This window comes from Dipodomys merriami, unplaced genomic scaffold, assembly GCF_024711535.1.
Source record: "Dipodomys merriami isolate MVZ:Mamm:240054 unplaced genomic scaffold, mDipMer1.0.p SCAF_20, whole genome shotgun sequence".
Taxonomy (NCBI): domain Eukaryota; kingdom Metazoa; phylum Chordata; class Mammalia; order Rodentia; family Heteromyidae; genus Dipodomys; species Dipodomys merriami.
Window position 1 is genome coordinate 30069614 of NW_027203382.1, and position 20173 is coordinate 30089786.

Below are 20173 nucleotides of genomic sequence, written 5' to 3' on the forward strand. Positions count from 1 at the left end.
AGGAACATTTCGAGTGAGTCTTATCAGAAATGTTTTCCATTTGCTTCTTCAGTCTCCATACCCAGGCAGGCTCACAAGCTGTAGGCTTCCTAGACAATCGTACCAAGTGCAAGCATCCAGACAGGATGGACCTGGGCAGCTCTAGGTTGCCAAAGTCAAGCTCGGCTGTGTGTCCTTGTGATCCTGCATATGGAGGACAGCTCAGAGACTGTGCTTGAAAGTCCAGCTCTACCACTCTCAAAGGTAAGTTATAGAACCTCTCCAAAGCTTTCTTCAGCTACTAAAGTAATAGCAGAGCCAGAGTTACTGAAAGGATGAATCAGGGTGGTGGGCATGTAAACACTTTACACAGTCCCTAGCATCTTTTTATGGCAACACTAGGGAAGTGCTACATGCTTGCTAAGCAGTTACCCTTCCATACTTCCAGTCCCTTGAGTTATTTTTCAGATAAGGTCTCACACTTTTCCTCAGTAGGCTTCAAACTCGGATCCTTCTACCTCTACCTCCCAAGTTGCTGGGAATACAGACATAAACAAAAACACATTCAGCCTCAGATTTTTTTTGGGGGTCCGAGCCTGGGTGCAGTCACTCAGCTCTTCAGCTCAAGGCTAGCACCCCACCACTTGAGCCACAGTACCACTTATGGTTTTCTGGTGGTTAAATGGAAATATGAGTCTCACATAGTTTCCTGCCTGGACTGGCTTTGAACTGTGATCCTCAGATCTCAGCCTCCTGAGTAGCTAGGATTACAGGCATAAGCCACCAGTGCCCGGCTCAGCCTCAGATTGATATTTATGTATTTGTCCCAATAATGTTTTAAAATAATAACTGAAAATTACTGAGAACCTACTATGGACTGAGTATGAATGTGGTGCTTTCTTTTCTAGTTACTAGGTTATTAAGTCTTGCTTTACTGAGAATATTAGTACAGATAAAGGAACTAAAGCTCAGAAATGTCATGAAACAGTAAGATGTTTGTTAAGCATATCCTTAGCAATATCCCCAGCTTATTGAGTATTACTGATACTCAATAAATGATACTATTATCACTGACTACTGATTGAGGTAGTTAATTACATCTATAGTATTGGCTAATTAATGTAGTTGCCCATCCAATGTTCTTCCTTTTATCCTGACTTAATAAAATCACATTGTCATATGTAATAGCAATGAGCCCATAGGAAATAACTCTCCTGGGTCTCTATCTCTGTTGAGAGGTCATGTGACGTATTTCTGACAAATGAGAGATAAGTGTAAGTCTCCAAGGTGAGCCCATTGGGGGAATTATTTCTAACCCAAGAAAAGGGGAGGGCTTTTCCTGGGGTATCCTTTTCTTCTTTGTCCCCACTTTGTCACCCTGGAAAGCAAACATGATGCTGCAAGATACAGCTGTCATTCTGGGAGCCTGAGGAGAAGGGCTCTAGGTCAGAATGTCCCAGTAGAAAGACAAGCCGCAGGCCTCAGCCTGGGGAGGGGCTGCCCAGCACTGGACTGCAAACTTCCAAATGGTTTTACCATTGTAGCCAGACTGCTATGACATACAGCCAAGGGTCATACAAACTCAAGCGTTGAGGCTTATCTGAATGTCTAAATCAAGATTAAAAATTGAATCTGAGCCAGGTGTGAGCTGGGTGCCAGTGGCTCATGCTTATAATCCTAGCTTCTCAGGAGGCTGAAATTAGAGGACTGAGGGTCAAAACCACCCCAGGAAGAAAAATAAACAAGATTCCATCTCCAATTAGCCAGCAAAATGACAAACTTGGAGGTATGACTCAAGCAGTAGTGCTGGCCATTCAAGTCCAAATGCCACCGCTCCAACCCCCCTGACCCCCTGGCCCACTGAGTCTATCCACACGTTTCACATGAGATGATAAAGAACTCCAGATAATGGTCTGCTCCCAGTCATCTCCATAGGAGTATTCTTCAAAGTAATTCTTCTGAGAAGTTTAACATCAAGGCAAAGTTCTGTCCCATCTGTTATTCCCTGTCATTTGGTGTCATACACCTGGTATCATCCACAGGGTTTCCATGGGTTGTGGGCACTGTGCTTTTGGAATCTGAGGGCCCAGATACTTGTGCCCAAATGTTTGGCTCTTCCCCAGCCTCACCCGGCACAGAATCCACTAATCCTACAGTCAAACCAGAGGCATCTGCTCTGGTATCTTGGTCAAAGTCCAACAGCTGTAATTGCATTTTGTCTACTTGTGAGAGACTCCTAGAGTTCCAATTAGGTAGGACTTATTTTCTCCCCAGAAAAATTATGCCCAACATTGCTCTGCATTCTGAAACAATCGGGTCCTGACCCAAATGGTAAAGGAGCATCTCAGTTGACACAAAGCCCCGGTGAGGGGGAGGAGGGGCAGGAGGCTTCATCTGGCCTTATACTAAGCCAGCTGGAGCAGCTGTCAACCTGGAAGCAGCCAAGTCTGCCTGCGGGGGTTACACTAGTGCTTCGTGGGCCCTGACAGAGAAATAATACACTGTATTTTTACTTTCAATGGTTTCTAAAGCAGATGTCCTGAGAGGCTGAATGAAGTCTAACCCCTTCTCTAACAACTATCTGACTGCACCCCAATTGAGAAATGTCAAGACTGAATTCTTTCTCATATATTGTGTTACTACAACATGGTACGTGACTGTTTCTATTCCAAGTTTGGAATGACCCCTAAATAAGGCATTTTGCTTTGTTTAATGGGTTATTCTAAAGGCCAAAAATGTAACTTATTTGCTAATTATTCATTTTAATAAAAAAGACAAACCAATGAAACCACATGGAGAAAATATTTAAGATTCTCTTGAATAAATGAGAAAGGCCCATCATTGTTACACTCAAAGACAAAGACACACACCCACAGACAATGAAGAGAAAATCTCTAATAATTTATTGACCTTCAGTTTCACATTGTGAAAAAAAAGTAACAGTTTTACAAAACCTCAAAAAAATGTAGTAGTAGCAAACGATTACATACAAACACGAACATTTCACTAACTTATACGGAGTTCTGTATGTGAACCACATTTTCAATAGCCACGAGAGCGATATTATGCAGCCCTAATCACTCTTATTCAGACAGGTGTCAAGTCCAGAGAAAAGGGGCGACACAATTATACCAGAAGTGGAAGGCTGCCCTTTGTTATCGGTTTCTACAGCAACCGCCTCACAAAATACGAAGAACCTTCTCTGTCTTATGCCAGGGTTTTTGTGTGTACTATGCTGTGAATTGTATTTGCTTCAAAGTGTGGGACGTTTCACAGGGTGAGAATGGTCAAGTAGCCAGCCCAAATGCCTACATCAATTCAAAGAGCAGGAGTCCAGAAAGTTCCCTGCAGGCTGGGGGTCCCCCCTTTCGGCGGCTCCCTCTGGCTCACACACAGTAATTAATAAAGGATTCAAGGACAGGCCACAACTTTCAAACAGCTGCAGAAAATTCTTTCTGCTTTCAGAAGCTGAGAGGTGACACAAACATCTCCAGACAGATTTGCATCATAAGCTACTCTTGACTATTACAAGATAACAACACAGACTATTCCGCCAGGGTACAATTAGACATTTGCACTGCTCAGAACACATCTAGGAAAAGAGGGACTGACCACTATCAAAGCACTGATGCTTTTATTCCAATGGCTCATTTATTTTGTTTTGGTCCAACTATAGCCCCCTTTATTCACATCATGGACTAACACATACAATTAGTCTAAAGTACTAAGGTAGAGAGAAATGTTAAGGATTTATCTGTCATTCAACAATGCAAGCACACAAAGTAAAAAGCTTGTTATCAAGTCTTAAACCCTATTTTCTACACAGACCAAAGCAGTTGCAAACTCTATTCTTCCACCAACACCTGGGGAAGCGCCTACTAACACTAAACCTACCATGGGACACTGACCAGGGCAAACAAGCACTCCAAAGAGCAAAGAATGTATTCACAACTGATTCCCAACAGGACCGGAAAATCTCTTCAGGGGCCACTGTTTACAATTCTTTGGTGTTTTGTGACCAAATTTATCACTTTTATCTACCAAAGAATTTCTTTTTCACCATTTAACTAGGTTTTGGCCTGAAAATGTTCACTGTCACAACATAAATGTTTTTCCTGATTTTCTAACACTTACTAAGTCTTAGCCAGAACAAGCAAATATGATCATGGTATTACTAATTTGTGTCTGCAATATTTTTAGTGTGATTTTTTTCCCCATTCACTGTGATTATGGCAAAGCATTCACATAAGGGTAATAAATAAATAAATAAAACTTTGGAAATGTCTTTATCTGTGCCGTATATACAGAATGATTCCATAGAATTTTCCAGGACTTCAGGATATTACAACAAAACAAAAATAAAACAAAGCTGTCAGGCAATTTGGTCCTTTCCACACCTCAGTCACTGAGACTGAAGTTCGGTAAATCAGAGGAGAGGAAGAAGGGCCAAGAGAATATTCCTTTCTCATCACATCAGCCATCAGCATGACCTTATCTCTTGAAACCCCATTAAAAGGTGGAGAGTCCATGAAAAGTGACCTCCACTGTTTTCTCTGCCTTTGGGATGCAATATTTAACTTGCTTGTCTTATCATCTTTTCCTATTTTGCATTCCCAAAATCCCACCCCCCCTCCCACCCACCCTCCAGTAATACTCCAAATTCTAACCCCAACATTTTCATGTTTGTGCAGCAAAGCCCATCTCAACAACCACAAAATGTGCAAAACATACAACCATTCACACACGTCCATACAAGTGAAGACAAGGGTAAGCACTGTTTCAGCATGCAGGCATCCAACAATAAATAGCTAAATCTAGAACAAACTTCTTAACAGCCAAGGGAAAATTTAAAGTCACTTATAAATAGAAGAAAAGAACATCTCCCAAACAGGCAATCAACAATGTCCCCATTGTTCAAGTGTTTCGGGGGGGGGGGGGGGGGGGGAAAACCCCTTTGGGTTTGCAATTAGAGAGTCCAGTGGTCCTTGTCTCCAGCCAGTCCAGTCAGCTTCTCTCCTGACCCATGCTTCGGCGCTGAATCTCCAACAGCAGCTGGTGTCTCGGAGGCTTCACGCTCTCCCCAGAGAGGTGACAACCATTTCAAATTTTACACATAAATGGCGGAGCCCATGGAAATCAAATGCTGAATGTGGTACAGCAGGGAAAAGGCCCAGCTTTTCTCTCCCTTTGAAGGACTGATTAATGCTGACATTAATCCACAATTACAAGACAAGGACTAGATCACAGGTTCATTCATTCATATTTAAACCATGTGCTAACTTGCACTGAAAAATCCCACCCCCACCCCCTTCCTTCATGTCCAGTTAAGAGCATTGACAAGGTGCAGAGAATGGTACTTGAGTCTTGTAGCAACTTCTCCTTTGTTTCTGGTTTTTTTTTTCTTTCTCTTCATTAAACGTGGTCTCTCCAAAGTAGAAATCTCACATTATCTCACCAGGTAGAGTGAGCTAAAATAGAAGGAAAAGAAAACACAAAACAAAACAGCATGAAGGATTTGTGTGATGCCATGGTTTTAAGTTCCTTGTTAGTAGTCACAAAATAAAAAAAATACAAATACAAATAAAGACAAAGCTGGGAACTATTGCTTCTAAAGATCTTAATTGTATATTCATTAGAAACAGTGCAAAGATCCATAAGTACCTGCCTTAAACTTGTACACATGGGCATGAATGCATCATGTACACAGCAGGCCAACAAGAACAATGGTGACTTTCACTTCTTTCCTAACCATACTTATGTTCAAATTCAAATCTATGTGCTTAGATGCTATTATGAGCTGCTGTCTTCTGTTTCCAACATGTGTACAGCTTCTGGTTAAACAGTCACTGTCAAGCAATCGCTGAGGGGGCGGGGGTGGGGTCAAGAAGAGATTCCTGTGTAAACCCTCCTAGGTAAAGGATTCCAAATTAAATTCATTCACCATATAGAAAGTAGACATGTTAATTCTCTTCTTTAAATGCATCTCCAGTATTTATTATGTCAAGAATCCATGTTGCCTCCTTTCACATGAGAACACAGGAGGCCTCTACAGCCCAAGGACAGAGTTGACCCCAAGTCTTCAGTCTCTTCTCAGAGAAGTAATCGTAGCTGATACCATGGTATGCGCCAGAAAGAATCCACCAACATCAAGTGTGGATATGAACTATGACTCTAATAACCACAAATCCTACCCAGCCTGCCCCTTATTCCTGACTTCTTACAGGGCTTTTATAATATGCTTCCTATCTGTTCAGCAAGCACACTTATAGCCCTACTCAGAAATCTCCTTCCCTACTGCTCCAACTTGCAGTACAGACACAGGGAATTCTAGAGGGGCCACACATGAATTGCACTGAATTCTTCTCCTTTGCTTTTGTGTGTTTGGAAGTCTGATTCATTTCCTAGTTGTTTCTTTTGGCTGTTTCCTCACAGTGATTCAAGCCTTAAAGGCATTCCTTAGACTACAGTGTCATCCCCCAACCCCACCTCCTCCTAACCTGTATATCCACATTAGGCTAAAAGAATGTATCTTGTAATAATAGGAAATTTCAAGGCATTGCACACTTTCACAGAAAGTGGGGATTTTTAAGAAAAAAGAAAAGCTTATACACAGAGAGAGGAGACAAAGAGAGAGAGCAGAAACAAAGCAAACTATTTCCACAGTCCAAGTACTGTCGGGTTGAGGCCATGGGGTACCATGAAAACAGAAGATAATCAAAGTAATTTCCTTCTTGTCCCTCCCACCCACTGACAGAGCAGCAGGGGACAGTTAAAATCTCCTCAGTGGATGAGCTTTCAGACAGGGAAGGTTTTTATTGACCCTGGACTGATGCACTTAGGGCCTTACTTCTGGGGAGCAGAAGGATGAAGGCTTCTGCAGTTTACAGCTGATGTCAACTGAGCATTTCTCTATCCAGCTTTACTGTTTCAGCACTGTCTTGTATGTTGTGAGAAATTTAAGTCAATATTCTCTCTGTCGGAAACAGAAAGACTGGCTTTGATCAGACACTTAAAATCGCTACTCAAAAGCAGTGGACCTGGTCCCATCAAATCCAGATTTCATGTGCTGCCTCTCACTGATGGCACCCAGGGTGAAGAGAATATAACCCAGCACTTCATCTGCTCTGTTTCCCAGGAACCGGAAGTGTGAGATTAGGTTCAAATACACAGGATAGGGGTGAATTCAAGTGTTTGCCAACCTGTTCTGAGCTGAAAGAGGAGAAACCCAAAACTGAAATATAAAGATGACAGATAATGATCAAAGAAACCTCATTTTCCCACCATACACAAAGCTAACTCCACTACTAGTACTCATAGCAAGATCTAAAAGAGAAAACTGAGTATTGAGCACTTAACATATGCCAGGCTTTGGACTAGATATTTTTACCCCAGTCCTCATTTAACAACACACCCACGTCTGAGATGGAAGAGAGCTCCATGGGTATTATAGTCTAAACAACTCATTGGCAGAGAAGAAGCCTGAAGTCTAGAAAGATCTAGAACTTAAAACTAGGACTAGAACACACTTGCGGTTTTCTTTCTTCTTCCTACTGTCAATTTTAGTATCTTGCTCCAAGGGCCAGCCAGTTTACCAATGACTATTTCTGATGTTCTGCCACCATCACTAACAATTCTTTTTACAGCTCTTCTGTGCAAATATAGTCAGTTCTGGACTAATACCTAATTTAGTGTGCTGCTAATTGGTGCTTTTGCCTAGGAGATTCTTTAAACCTGCCTGAGAGTTGAGTCATGCGTTCATATCTCAAATGAAATAACCACGTTCAGAGCATTTGTTTATTCAGGATTACTGAGATGCCAGCAAGGCTGCAAAAACCAGTTTGGTGTGGGATGCTGTCAGCCCAGTGGCTCCTCAGAGGTTTCTGACCGATCCTGCTCTTTTGGAGGAGCTTCATTCCAAGGAAACATTGCATTGCTACGTAAAGACTGCTAGCTGGAAAAGGCTATAGGAGATAATTGAAGATTTGGTGGGAAAAAACAAAAAACCTAATGACCTACAAAAGGGAGATAAATTTTAATGATGTTTGTAAAGGAACTCTCAGAGATGGGGAAAAGACAAATAAAATGAACTGTGTCTCTTTGTTTAGCCTATAACTAAGCCTAGATTTCCCCCTTTCCCTTTTGAAGTGCCCTTCAAAGGTGTGAAACATCCCAGGCAAAACAGAGCCAAAAGTTTCCAAGTAATGAGTTTGTTTTCATTGTAGTTCCTCCAACAGTTATTTTCTTCTCTTACCAAAACAAAACAAACTCTGTGCTACAGACACAGGCTTAGGGCAATTCCTAGGGACAATCTCAAGACCACTGAACAGCAGCAAAGCAACCACAAGCTGTGTGAACACTCAGCAGATAGCCCTATGAATTATTGGAGCCCAGAGTATAATATAGTCTTATGTACACAAGACAACCATTATGCACTCAGATATACGACACAGAACACAACTTTTGTTGGTCCTAACAATAGGGTCAGCCTGACTGATTAACTCTGAAAGGATGTCTTTGGGGTGGCCTAAGGGCTCTTGTAATGTAGGTGTAACCTTTTAGAATGACAGATCTAGACTCCCACTGCTGACCCCCACCTCCTTCAAAGTTTACAAATGCCCTTGAGGGGGGCTATATTTTGAGGGGGAAATTTTAAATAAACTAGTAATTAACTTTGGAGAGAATGAAAACAAACTTGAGCAATGCAATTTTCAGTACACTGGGTTTTAGAAAGTGAAACTGAGCATCAGCCCTATGGGAGGGGATGGGAAGGGATACCAATATGAAGTTCACTTTGTTAGGTGGCAGGGATACTCAAATGCCTTGCTTTGGGACCACACTGCTGGTCTTGATTTCCTTATTTCATTGCAAAATCCTAAGACTCTGGCCATCACATAGTAGAGGCGAGTAATAATATCCCACCAGGTTGTTGTAAGAACTCAAATGGGATGGTCCAGGAGAAGCACATAGCTGAGCACCAGGCACAGAGCGGACCCTCAATAAACACTTGCTAACATTAAGAGGTCAGTGATTCTCAACTTGTTTGTATGGGAATATAACTGGAAAACTTTCCAAAAATAAATAATGATGCTTGGGCCCCACCCCAAATCAAATGGAACAGTCTCTGGGAAGGGCAGGTTTTTTTTTGTTTTGTTTTCTTTTGGTTTTTTTTTGGTCCAATCGTGGGCCTGAACTCTGGGCCTGAGCACTGTCCCTCAGCTCTTCAGTTCAAGACTAGCGCTCTACCACTTGAGCCACAGCGCCACTTCTGGCTTTTTTTTTTCTGCTTATGTGGTGCTGAGGAATGGAACCCAGGGCCTCATGCATGCAAGGCAAGCGCTCTACCACTGAGCCACCTTCCCAGCCTGGAAGAGCAGTTTTTTAAAAAGCTTTTTGAGACAGACATTCAGACAATCAGAAGGATGGCTAGGAACCACTGACTTAGATCATGGCGAGGGTGTTACTGTGGTCAGCTCAAGTGGTTAAGTTCTGGGGGTATAAAATCTTTTAGAGCTTCTGTAGTCTTTCTGTACAGGTTTTATATAACATGGATTGTGTCTTCTTCCACATTCTGAATGAGGCAACTGCCTAGTCAAATGCATACTTACTTGTCCAGCTAAACTTTCTTACCTCATGCTTACATGCTTTAGGATGCATTCCATCTAAGAGGGCAGATGCTTCCAGGTGCTGACAAACGCGGTAGGAATCAGCGAGTATGGGACTGTGGTGATGCTGTTCCACACATCTAAGGTTGGGTCGTAACAGTCCAACGTCTTGCACCGCTGAATGCCAAAGTATCCTCCAACCACGTAGAGTTTGTTTCCGGAGGCCACAGCATGGCAGCTCATGCGCTTTGCCGTCACATCTCCCACCTTGGTCCATTGGTAAGTCTCACTATTAAACTTATAAGCAGAGCAAGCGGAGAACTCTGTGTCTCCTCCCATGATAAAGATCTGGTTCCCTAGCACAGCTGCTGCTGTGTAACGCCAGGGCTGGGGACAGGTGGCCGGCACCGTCCACCTGTTTTCACACTGATCGTAACACTGAACCTTAGGGAGCTTGTCATGGCTGACGCTGGTGCCTCCGAATGCAAACAACTTGAGTTTGGCACTCACGACCGCGGCATTGCTCACCCCTTCTCGGAGCGGGGCAACCATGGTCCATTTGTTGGTCGTGGGGTCGTAATGTTCTACTTGCTTTAGAGAGACAGAGGGGGAGGCTGGGAGGCAGCCAGTGGCGGCCGTGTGGCCTCCAACTACATACAAACAGTGCTTCAGTTCAGCAGACCCGTGGCCAAACCTGGCCACTAGCATGGGGGCGGCCTTGGACCACTCTTCATGCAGGGTATCATAGACCCAGACATCTTTTGAGACTCCGTTTTCAGACCCCCGCCCTCCAGTTATGTACACCTTACAGCCAATTGCACACGCACTGAACTCTTTTCTTGGACTGGGAATGTCGGCCTTAGGAATGATTTCTTTGGCCTTCTGATCTACCAGATACAGCTTGTCACACATGAAAGTCTGTCCTCCCAGGAGGAAGAGGGCATGGCCAGTTTTCCGAGGCCGAGCACAGAGGCTGGTTACGACGCCGTCGTTCTGCAGGATTTTCAGTTTGCATCGGATGGCCTCTTCCACGATCTCCTTACTCTTTCTCTGCTTGGTGATGAGCTCCTCCATGGCCACGTTCTCCATGAGATAGATGGCTGGCAACAGTGCCAGCCTCACGGTCTGCAACAGTTCTGGGAGGTAGCAGTAGCGCTTCTTCAGGTCGTAACTGATCCAGTTAATTGCAGACTCGTACACCAACCTTTCATCTTCCGTCTCCAGCTCTTCACTGGATAGGAGCTGCACGACCATGTCTTGGGGCAGCTGGAGGAAATCTTCATTCTTCCGGATGGTTTGGAAGTTGCTGAGACACATTCTCCAGGACAGTTCGTACAGTTTGGTGCACTGGTGTGCATCTGACAGCAGCAGCATGCCCAGACAGTTGGTGGGATGTAGGTTCTTTTCCAGGAATTCTGCACATGCATCTCGGATGTCTTGAAACTCTAACATGTCACCAGCTTCCAGGAGCGACTCTGCATTTTCTTCATTGATGATGACTCGGGAGGAGTATGCATAATCAAGGAGCAGCTCTAGGACCTCTGGATGGATGGAATTGTCAAAGTTAACTTCACTATCCTGGCTCTCCTTCAGACCGCCACTGAACATGGCCTCAAAGTAGCGGCTGCATGCAGCCAGCACTGCTCGGTGGCAAGGGAAGGTCCTATTTCCGGCATGGAGAAGGACATCGGTAAAGAGCCGCTGCTGGCGTAAAAGGTTCAAGTGAGTGAGGACACTGTCGGCATAGGAAGACTTATGAAACAGATAGATGTTAATGGAGCCGCTGCTGGCCCTGGACTTGCGGTTCTCATGCACGCTGACTGACATTTTGTTTTCCCTCCTAAAACAGAGCAAAACAAACCCATGAACAGGAGGCTCCCAAGGGACCCCAGCTAGCTGTAGAACAAAAGGCAACCATCATTTTCCAAAAAGAAAATAGAATATTCCGTTGTTACCTCCACTATCTACTGTTTTGAAGAGGATATTCTCAATTCAAAATGACCAGCCTACCTGGAAGGAAATATACTCCTTATAATAATACTGCTGAGCTCAGTGAACTATACACTTGTTAATAATAATAATAATAAATCACTGTTTAAAAAGCAGGTTCATCTTGGAAAACCCGATCTCCAACTTTCAGGATATTGACGTCTCTGAGAATGTAAGTCAGCAAAAGCCAAAGACAGCAAGTCTCATTCTCCCAGCTACCTGAGCCCGTCCAGTCCAGCTGATTCACTATAGGCCACTTAAAATGCCTAGCCTCTTGTTCTCATAATGCCAGGACAGGCACCAGTTTTAATGCCCTATGCAACATAAAGCCATGTGTAAAACAAACACCTACTAATTAATTCCATTAAGAATTCCTTTGGTAAGATCTAAACACTGCATCTATAGCAAATGCCCCGTTTCTGCAATGGTCAGCCCATTACATGTTAACAGACCATTTCTAACCAGACAGTTCTATCAAGACAGAATTCCGAAGGCACCCCGATTTAACATCCTCATCTATTGATCCACAAGCTTCAGTGAAAGCACAGAATGGATTCTGGTCACAATCACCACCCATCTTTCTGGCTCTGGACAGCTTCCAAAATGAGGATTTAGCATATAAAAGGAAGAATATTTGAGTGGTGTACTTATACTATTTTTCTGTTCTTTCTGCTCTATACCAATTCTTGGGAAAACAGCGCAAAGAACAAAGGAAGATGCATCCACACACACCCCTCCCTGTCTTTTGGATCAAATAGTGCACTACCCAGGCTGTCCTTGTGTGCCTGCAAACAATATTGGTATGTGTAGAGTGAGATTTCAAAATGCAAACACTTCTTTAAATTTAAATACAGAGCTGTGTTGTATGTGTATGTGTGTGCATGCACACACATGCTTGTGAATATTGCCAGTCATTGTGTGGGACACCATAGAATTTATCTGATTAAAAAAACCTTATTTTCTAGGCATCTAAATTTAAATGACATCAGAATCTAATGGTGTCTTTTGGCCTTTAGCCATAAGAAAACTGTAGGATGAAGGTAGGGGAAACGTTGAAAAAAGAAACCCCTCCTCCCTTTGACTTCAAAAGAAGAAAGCACTTAAGAAGCTGCCGGTCTGGAGATTCCTGAGGAAGTTGTTTATCTCCAGAAGGAGAGTGGTCTGGTTGGTTACAGTATCTATTCCTAACATAGAACAGCTAGTCCTTAAACTGCAGCTGAAACTGTTTTTTCCTGCGACCATTTCAGGGATTTATTTTAAAATTATATTCCAAGGATGGTTACAAAATACAAATGATTGATTGAGACTCAGGGGTGAGAACAGTCAACTACAACTTTCCTGACCAGCCGCCCAAGATGGCATAGAAAACAACAAAGGCAAGTATCTAAATATTAGACACTCAGACTGCCTATCATTAGGTGATGTAACCTGTTTTCCTTCTGATTTTTGGAATGTTACTTTCCTTAGAAGTAAACATGGCTTACAGAGCAACAAAGTAATCACCTAAGACCTAGAGTTCCAGTGTTGAAAAGATTTGATAAATAAAGCACCCAGAAATCCCCAGTGACTTGGGATATGAAAATGGTGAAGGGTCCAGCCTCATTCCCACCTTAGCCTCTACTTTCTGTCCATCTTCATCAATGCCTAAAGCTCTAAAGAATACCCCATAGGAGCCTCTGGTTCCTGATGTGTTCAGACCTGCCTTAGCATCCTTGGTGCTTGGATGCCATTTGAATGAGTGCATTCAATCGGAAGTGTTATGTGGAGGATGGGATGGTAAGTCTGAACCTCAGGATTTGTCTGAATGCCTCTTGTCAGGGGTAGGGGGAGGCTGCTCTGACTGAGACCTGGGCTACCTGCCACCAGGCACACAACATCTAAGTGCCTGTGGGCTCAGCCAGAATCCCACTGGACCCAGCCAGGCATGTGTCCCACAACCTGAGATTCAGGGTCGTGTAAAGCAACATTCACAACCAGCTGTACACTTACACAGTTTGTCTAGAAGACCTTAAGATTAAGGAGTGTGCATCTCTTCCATCCTGTGTTTAGGCCGATGTTATTTAAAGCCTATCCTATCATCTTGGATATCACCCCACCAAAAGAGCATGTGCGTCTCTGTCAACAAAATCTAACATTCTTGCAGTAATGCACGGCTGAAATGCAAGACACCCTTGAAGATCCCTGGAAACAACATGCTTTCTGGTTTCAAATTTATGTAAGCATCACGCAGTGCGTTTAGACAGTCACTCAACACACCTTCAGCATGAAATGAACCATTCTTCCCAGCATTTTTTTTTAGCCTCCAGAGACATAATATTCACATGCCAAGGAAACGGCCAAGAAAAATGCACACATATATTTAACCTGTATCTACAAAGAAGACGCCGAGAAGGGCTGCTATCATTGAGAACATCAAAAGGGCTTCGTTCTAGTTACAGTAACTTCAGTGTACTCACGACCCCTCCCCCGCCCCCGGCACACCTCAAGCTTCTCCAGGCTCAATTTAAGACGCATCTCAAGCCTATCAAGGGAGCAGCTGGGCAGATGTTCACCGGCATTTATATTATTGATAACAACGGAAGAACAGAACAAGGATCTTGTTAACAATAGTAACTCTTAAAAAAAAAATTTGTTGGGGGGGAGCCACCTTTTGGTCCTCTGTAAAAACAAGTGTCACGCTATCCAACGCGCTGCCCAAGCCGGCGAGGGCGCCACCAAACTGCACGTGGAACAAGTTGAGTGTTTCATCCCCTCCCGCCCATCAATCCCTAATGCTTTGAAATGAATGCTGAACCAAAGGCAAAGGCTTGCATGGGGGAAAAACTAGTTTTAGAGAAGCCATTTTTCATTCATTTCCCAGACAGTTGACCGCAGTTAGGTGCCTGCGTTGGGGGAGGGAGGGGGCGGTGTCTGCGCGTGGTCCCATCTGTCCCCGATCCCGGGTGGGCTAAATGTGGGCCAAAGATCCCACTCTCGGGGCCCTGGAGGCTGCGGGGAGCCGGGCTGCGGGGGGAGTGAAGAGGGCTGATGGCAGCTCCCGGCTGCCCCGGGCTTGCCCGGGCGTTACACGGTAGCGGGGAAACTGTTCGCCATTCCGGCGGCTGGCAGGAACAGTTTCTCCCCCTTGGCCCCCAATCCTACCCCCTGGCCACCTAAGTCGGGACTCGGGGCTGCGGGGTGCACTGGCTCAGCACACACCAACAACTCGATCGGTCCCCCCAGACCCGCGGCGCCCGCAACAGGTCCCGGACAGAGGGGGAAACTTACAGCAGTGGCAACTGGCCTGGGCGCGCGGTCAGCTGGGCTCAAGGCTGGGTCACCGGCAGGCTGGCGACGGGATCAGGGCGTCTCAATCCAGGCAAGCGGCGGCGACAACGCCGGCGAAGAGGAGCTCGCACGGGGCGCCCAGCCGGAGAGGGCGGGGGGCTGCCCCGGGACACTGGCTAGCCGGGCCGGCTGCCGAGGGACTCCACGCCCGGCACCCGGGTGCCCTGGACCCGCGCAGCGTCTCCCGGAGCGCACCTCGGGAGGGGAGAGGGACCCGCGGCCGCGCCGCCGCGGAGGAAGGCGGCAGTGGCGGCGGGGGAGGGAGCTGGGAAGCGCCGCGAGCTCGGGCGGCCGCCTGGCGTCGGCACCGGGTCTCCGCAGCGCCACCGCCACGCCGCCGCCTGCCTAGCAGCCCGAGCAGACTGCGCCCCGCCGCCCTGCGCCCGGCTATAAGCGGCGCGCCGCGGAGGGGAGGGGCGCGTCCGGAGGGGAGGGAGGGGAGGGGCGCGTCCGGGAGGGGAGGGGCGCCGGAGAGAGGGGGCGCGCTGGCGAAGACTGACACGGGGTGGGGGGGTTGGGAGGGGAAAGGAGAGGGGGGGCGGGAGGAGAGGGGGCGAGACTGACCCTGGGGAGGGGGAGGGGACGCGCCTTCACCGGGGCTGGGAGGAGGAGGAGGAGAGGAGCCGGGGAGAGTGTGTCGGGGGAGTGAATGCGGAGAGGAAACGGGGCGGGTGGGGGTGTTGCAGGGAGACAAAGCGGGCGCCCGACCTCGGCCCCCAGCAGCTGCAGCCCTGGAGATCAGCGAGGGAAAGAAGTTTCCCGAGGTTGGAGTGTCTGCGCCTCTCTGGACCAGCCTAGTTCAGGGAAGCCGAGGTGCTTGGGCACCCTGCACACACACACCCCGCACTCCGGGAAGCCCAGCCCTTGGCTTTGCGCCCCGTGGAGTCACAGCCCCTGATGGCCAGCCTGAGGGGGCCACGGCCTCGCTGGGGGCGCGCGGGGTGGGACGCGGCGGGGGGACACCGCCGATCGGGCTGGTCCGGACCGAGGGTGTCTCGCTCCGGGGCTGGGTGCAGACAGACTCGGGTCCCCGGGCGGTGGTCAGTGTCTTCCCTCCCCACCGCCGGCGAGGGCGGCGCCTGCGGCCGGACTCTGCCCCACGCGGGGCTGGAACGGCGGCCACGCGGGCGCTGTCCTGCCTTGGGCGCGCGCCACGTGCTTCGCAATCCATCCCGGCGGCCGCTGGATTCAAAGCGAACTCCGGAACGGAGCGGTGACGCCGCGCCCCCCCCCACTCCCTCCCCAGCGACGGTCACCCGACCCTGCACTGCCTTTTAGGGCTCCATGGTGCTGATAGATCAATGAAGAAATAGCCCAGGACACAATTAGTGTCCGTCGTGCCGGGCAGAAAGGAAAAAGCCATTCGGAAAAGCAATTTCACGTGGTGATTTCTACCCTTCTTTAAAAAACAAAAAAACCTTTGGGCTAAGGGCTTGCCCTTCCACCTGTCTGGTGCCGATTTGGCACTTGGAGTAGTTTAGGAGTGAAGAGTATAGATGATTGGTTCAGCCTGGTGTTATAGGTAAGACTACCTGGGAGACAGGTATTGGCCGGTTTAGGGTCAGACACCCTTTTGGAGGAGGGTCAGCCCTGTAAGTTGTGTGACCGGCTCTATAACTGGGTTTAAACTGCACCACCCCCATGCTTTCATCCGCTAGTTTTCCTTAAAATACTGGGGGCAGAAATGATCTGAACTGTGTGGAGAGGCTCTGTGTGGCGCTTCTTGAGACCTTGGATGGTTTAAAAGGAGACGCCGTGGGTTCTTCATTCTAGTTCTCCACCCTCCTACATCTCTGCTGTTCACACGGAGAAATTTCCTCCTTGCAAACAAAGAAAGACAGTGCCCTCTGAAGTCCTTTGTTAGCATTAACTCCTCCGGCTCACTAAGAGCCTCAATCTGTTTCCTATTTCCATGTTCAGTGCAGTCTTGGCTGGAGACTACTGCACAAAGCCAGAAAGGCTGGATCCGTTCTAGGAAGGATCCCAGGTGCCCAGGCCCTGGGGGTCAAGAGAGGAACTCTAAAACCACAACCACCCAGTCCCCAAGGAGACGGGATAAACCCGTGGTAGAGCCCAAGGATGGGACCTGGCAAGACACCAGGGCTAGGTGCTGGAAGACCCCAGGTGGTAATGTGCAGCTATTGCACATAAGCCTAAACACATGTTCCTGGGGCCTGTGACACCTCCTGGATGCCGTGTATGTCTGGGTTTGGGTGAGACACAAGCAGGCTAGTTTGGAAGACCAAATGTGGATGTCTTCCAGTAGGGGAAATGGTTCAAGCGATTACTGTTCTTTCTTCCTCTGGTTACTTAACCAAATCCATCTAGAACTTTGCTAGATGCTACTGCCTAAAAATGGCCAGATGAGCTGGTTATTTTTGCCATAAGAAGCCACTACACAGGTAATTGGTCTCTGTTGCCTCTGTTTTCTGGAAACTTCAGTGTCCACCAAAGGAACAGTAACCTTTGCTTCTCCAAAAAAAAAAAAAAAAAAGGCTTTGCTAAGCAGACAGGCGTGAGGAATGAAATCTCCCGTTATTGTGACCACCCCCATGTATGACTATTTTTTTTTTCTATATCTTTTCTACTTAATGTGGCCACTTTTTATTCCAGCCTGGAAAAATCTTGAAATGTACTCTGCAACCAGGAGATAAGCAACAGAAGGGTAAAGAATTCGTTGATACAGGTTATAGAAACAGGAAACCATTTTCCTGATGACAAGACTTGGGGGCTGAACTTCATATTTTTTGGAAAGTCCGTGGAGTGCTGATGATCTACAGCACTCTCCATTGGTTTGTCTGAACCCATGTATGAAAAGGTTTCTGGCTGTTTATCTCCCAGCTGAAAGTGATTTGCAAGTTAATGTATTTCTCACCCTGACAACTCAAACCTCATGGTTTCTGCAACACCTCTAAGCTGTCCTAAAGGTAGTTCTCATGCCCTCCCCCTCCCTCCTTCCTTCCCTCCCTCCCTCCCTCCTTCCCGCTAGAAAGAAAAGGTAAATCGCATATCTCTCCAGGAAGAAGCCTTTCACCTGGGCTGTGACTAAACTGAGCAACAATAGACATAGCAGATAACTTGAGTCACCAACCACTCAGGAAATACCCCTGGGAAACTGTCTTAGCCTCTACCTTGTGACACCAAACCAAGGTCTCATTTTTTTAATGCTATTAAGCTGTGCCCAAGGCTTTGGCCTTGTTATCTCTCTTAACAATGTTATTTTGTTAGGCTGCAAAATAAGCAGCATGGGGTTAAATGTATTAGCTGTCTTCAAACCTAATCTATCTTCATTCCTTCCTAATTTACACTGTGGATGAATTAATGAGAATGATTTAATTAACACAACACAACTATGGTACCAGGGACAGGACAGCTCAAGGGATTAGACCAAATGGTGGGCCAAGCAGCTGCCAGGCTGCCTCCTGTGGGTTTCTGGAAGCCCCACCCAGATTGAGGCATGTTCCCGGCTGGTGTTCCAAACATGCCCTCTTTGTTCTTGGATCCACTTCTGAAATCTGTATGGGGAAGATCGCACAGCTTTGCTGACTCTGATACTCCATGCTCTGTGCAGTAAGGATGGCCGAGGGATCCAATGCCCACTCAAAATTTGTGCTCCTGTGTTTTGTGTCATGTTCTGGCTGGAAAGTGAACAGCCAGCCAGGGATGACCTCTGCAGCCACACGTGTGTTGGGATGGACAGCTATGGGAAGAAAGGAAATGGAAAGAGCAGAGGGGAGGCTAGCTAGGAGGTAGTCTATGCTGCATCTCTTGCTAGGTAAAACATTCTGCCACTTGAGCCATGCCACTAGCTCCCTTTATTTTTTATTTTGCTTCGGAGATAGGGTCTACCTTTGTCCAAGCTGGTTTTGCATGGGAGATCCTCCTGTGTCCACCTCTCTAGTAGCTGGATTTACAGGTGTTCACTACCATGCCCAGCCACAGGTACTCTTCTGAAGAAGGCCCACTGCCCAAGAATCTGAGGGACAAGGACAACTCCTGGGGGAATCAGTCCTTTCTTCCCAGAGATAGTCCTGAAGGACTTAGTACAGCACCCACCTCCACACTTCACCAACCTAGGAAATGAGACTTCAGCTCCTATCAATTGCATTTGTATTATGGTTTTTATGGGGAAGTTTTATGAAAAAGTCTATCTTTGTCCTCTCAGTGCTCAGCCCACTGTCCATTTTGACCTTCTCCATTAAGGGTTATTAGAACTGAAAAATTCTTTCTTTGAGATTCCTTTAATTTAATGCAGCCTCCAGAGACATTTGGGGGAGTTGGAGGGGATGTGGATCCTGGGTCTTGAACTCAAGAGCAGGGCACTATCCCTGAGCTTTTCCACTCAAGGCTGGTGCTCTACCACTTGAGCCACTTGAGCTCTTTTTTTGGTGGTTAATTGTAGAGAGACGTCTCACTACCCATTGCATCAATGAGATGTACAAGTCATTATGTAGGGAAAAAGAACTTTACAACTTTGGGGGGGAGGAGTGTTGCGGGGGGGGGGAGATGGGAAGGGATGGGAAGGGGAAACAAAGGAGGAGGCAACAATGCTTGGTAAGAAATGTACTTATTACCTTGCCCATGTAATTGTAACCCTTCTGTATGGTATTTTCACTAAATAAATAAATAGTCTCACTGACTTTCCTACCTGGGCTGGCTTGGAACCATAACCCTCGGATCTCAGCCTCTGGCTGAGTAGCTAGGATTCCAAGCATGAGCCCGCGTGACTGGCTCCAGGACACTTCAAAGGGGAGACCGTTTAATGTAGAAGGACACATCTTCTGCACTTTGTCGTTATGTTACTGAGTAAAGTTTAGTCACGAATAACTCAAATTGACTTACATTGCTTTTAGGATCTCTACTCCAAGATCCTTCACAGTCTGGTACAGGTTCTAGGTTTTAGGAGGAAGATTTTAAAGTTTCACTTATTCTTCTTGCCTGATTACAAAAGAAATGCATAGTTAAAATTCGGAAATGGTAGAAAACCAAAACCCTAACCAACCACTCAGAGGTAATAACACTGAGCATTTAATTCCAGTCTTTCTATGGCCCCATAGTATTTTATTTTTAGCAGTTAAATGGTTAAGAAGAGAAACTCTAGAACCAAGCTGGAATTTCTGCTTCCTATATTTGCTAGCTGTATATTTGGGAGTAAGTGCTGTAAATCCACGAAGCCTTGGTTCCCTATAATAACAGTCCCTGGCTAAAGGGTTGCTTTGCAGATTAAATAACTAGCAAATGTACAGCAGGAACAGGGTCTGGCTGGTAAGTGTTCT

General features: G+C 46.4%; 1 protein-coding gene across 1 annotated transcript; it reads right to left on the minus strand.

Moving 5' to 3' along the window:
- Positions 1 to 2859: 2859 nt before the first annotated feature.
- Positions 2860 to 15229, minus strand: Enc1 (ectodermal-neural cortex 1). The gene is made up of 3 exons (XM_070031350.1): positions 14838 to 15229; positions 9607 to 11421; positions 2860 to 5447 (listed from the first exon to the last, which is right to left on the minus strand). Exon 2 carries the CDS (start codon positions 11406 to 11408, stop codon positions 9639 to 9641), a length of 1770 nt encoding a protein of 589 aa, XP_069887451.1. The 5' UTR covers positions 11409 to 11421; positions 14838 to 15229; the 3' UTR covers positions 2860 to 5447; positions 9607 to 9638.
- Positions 15230 to 20173: the final 4944 nt, after the last annotated feature.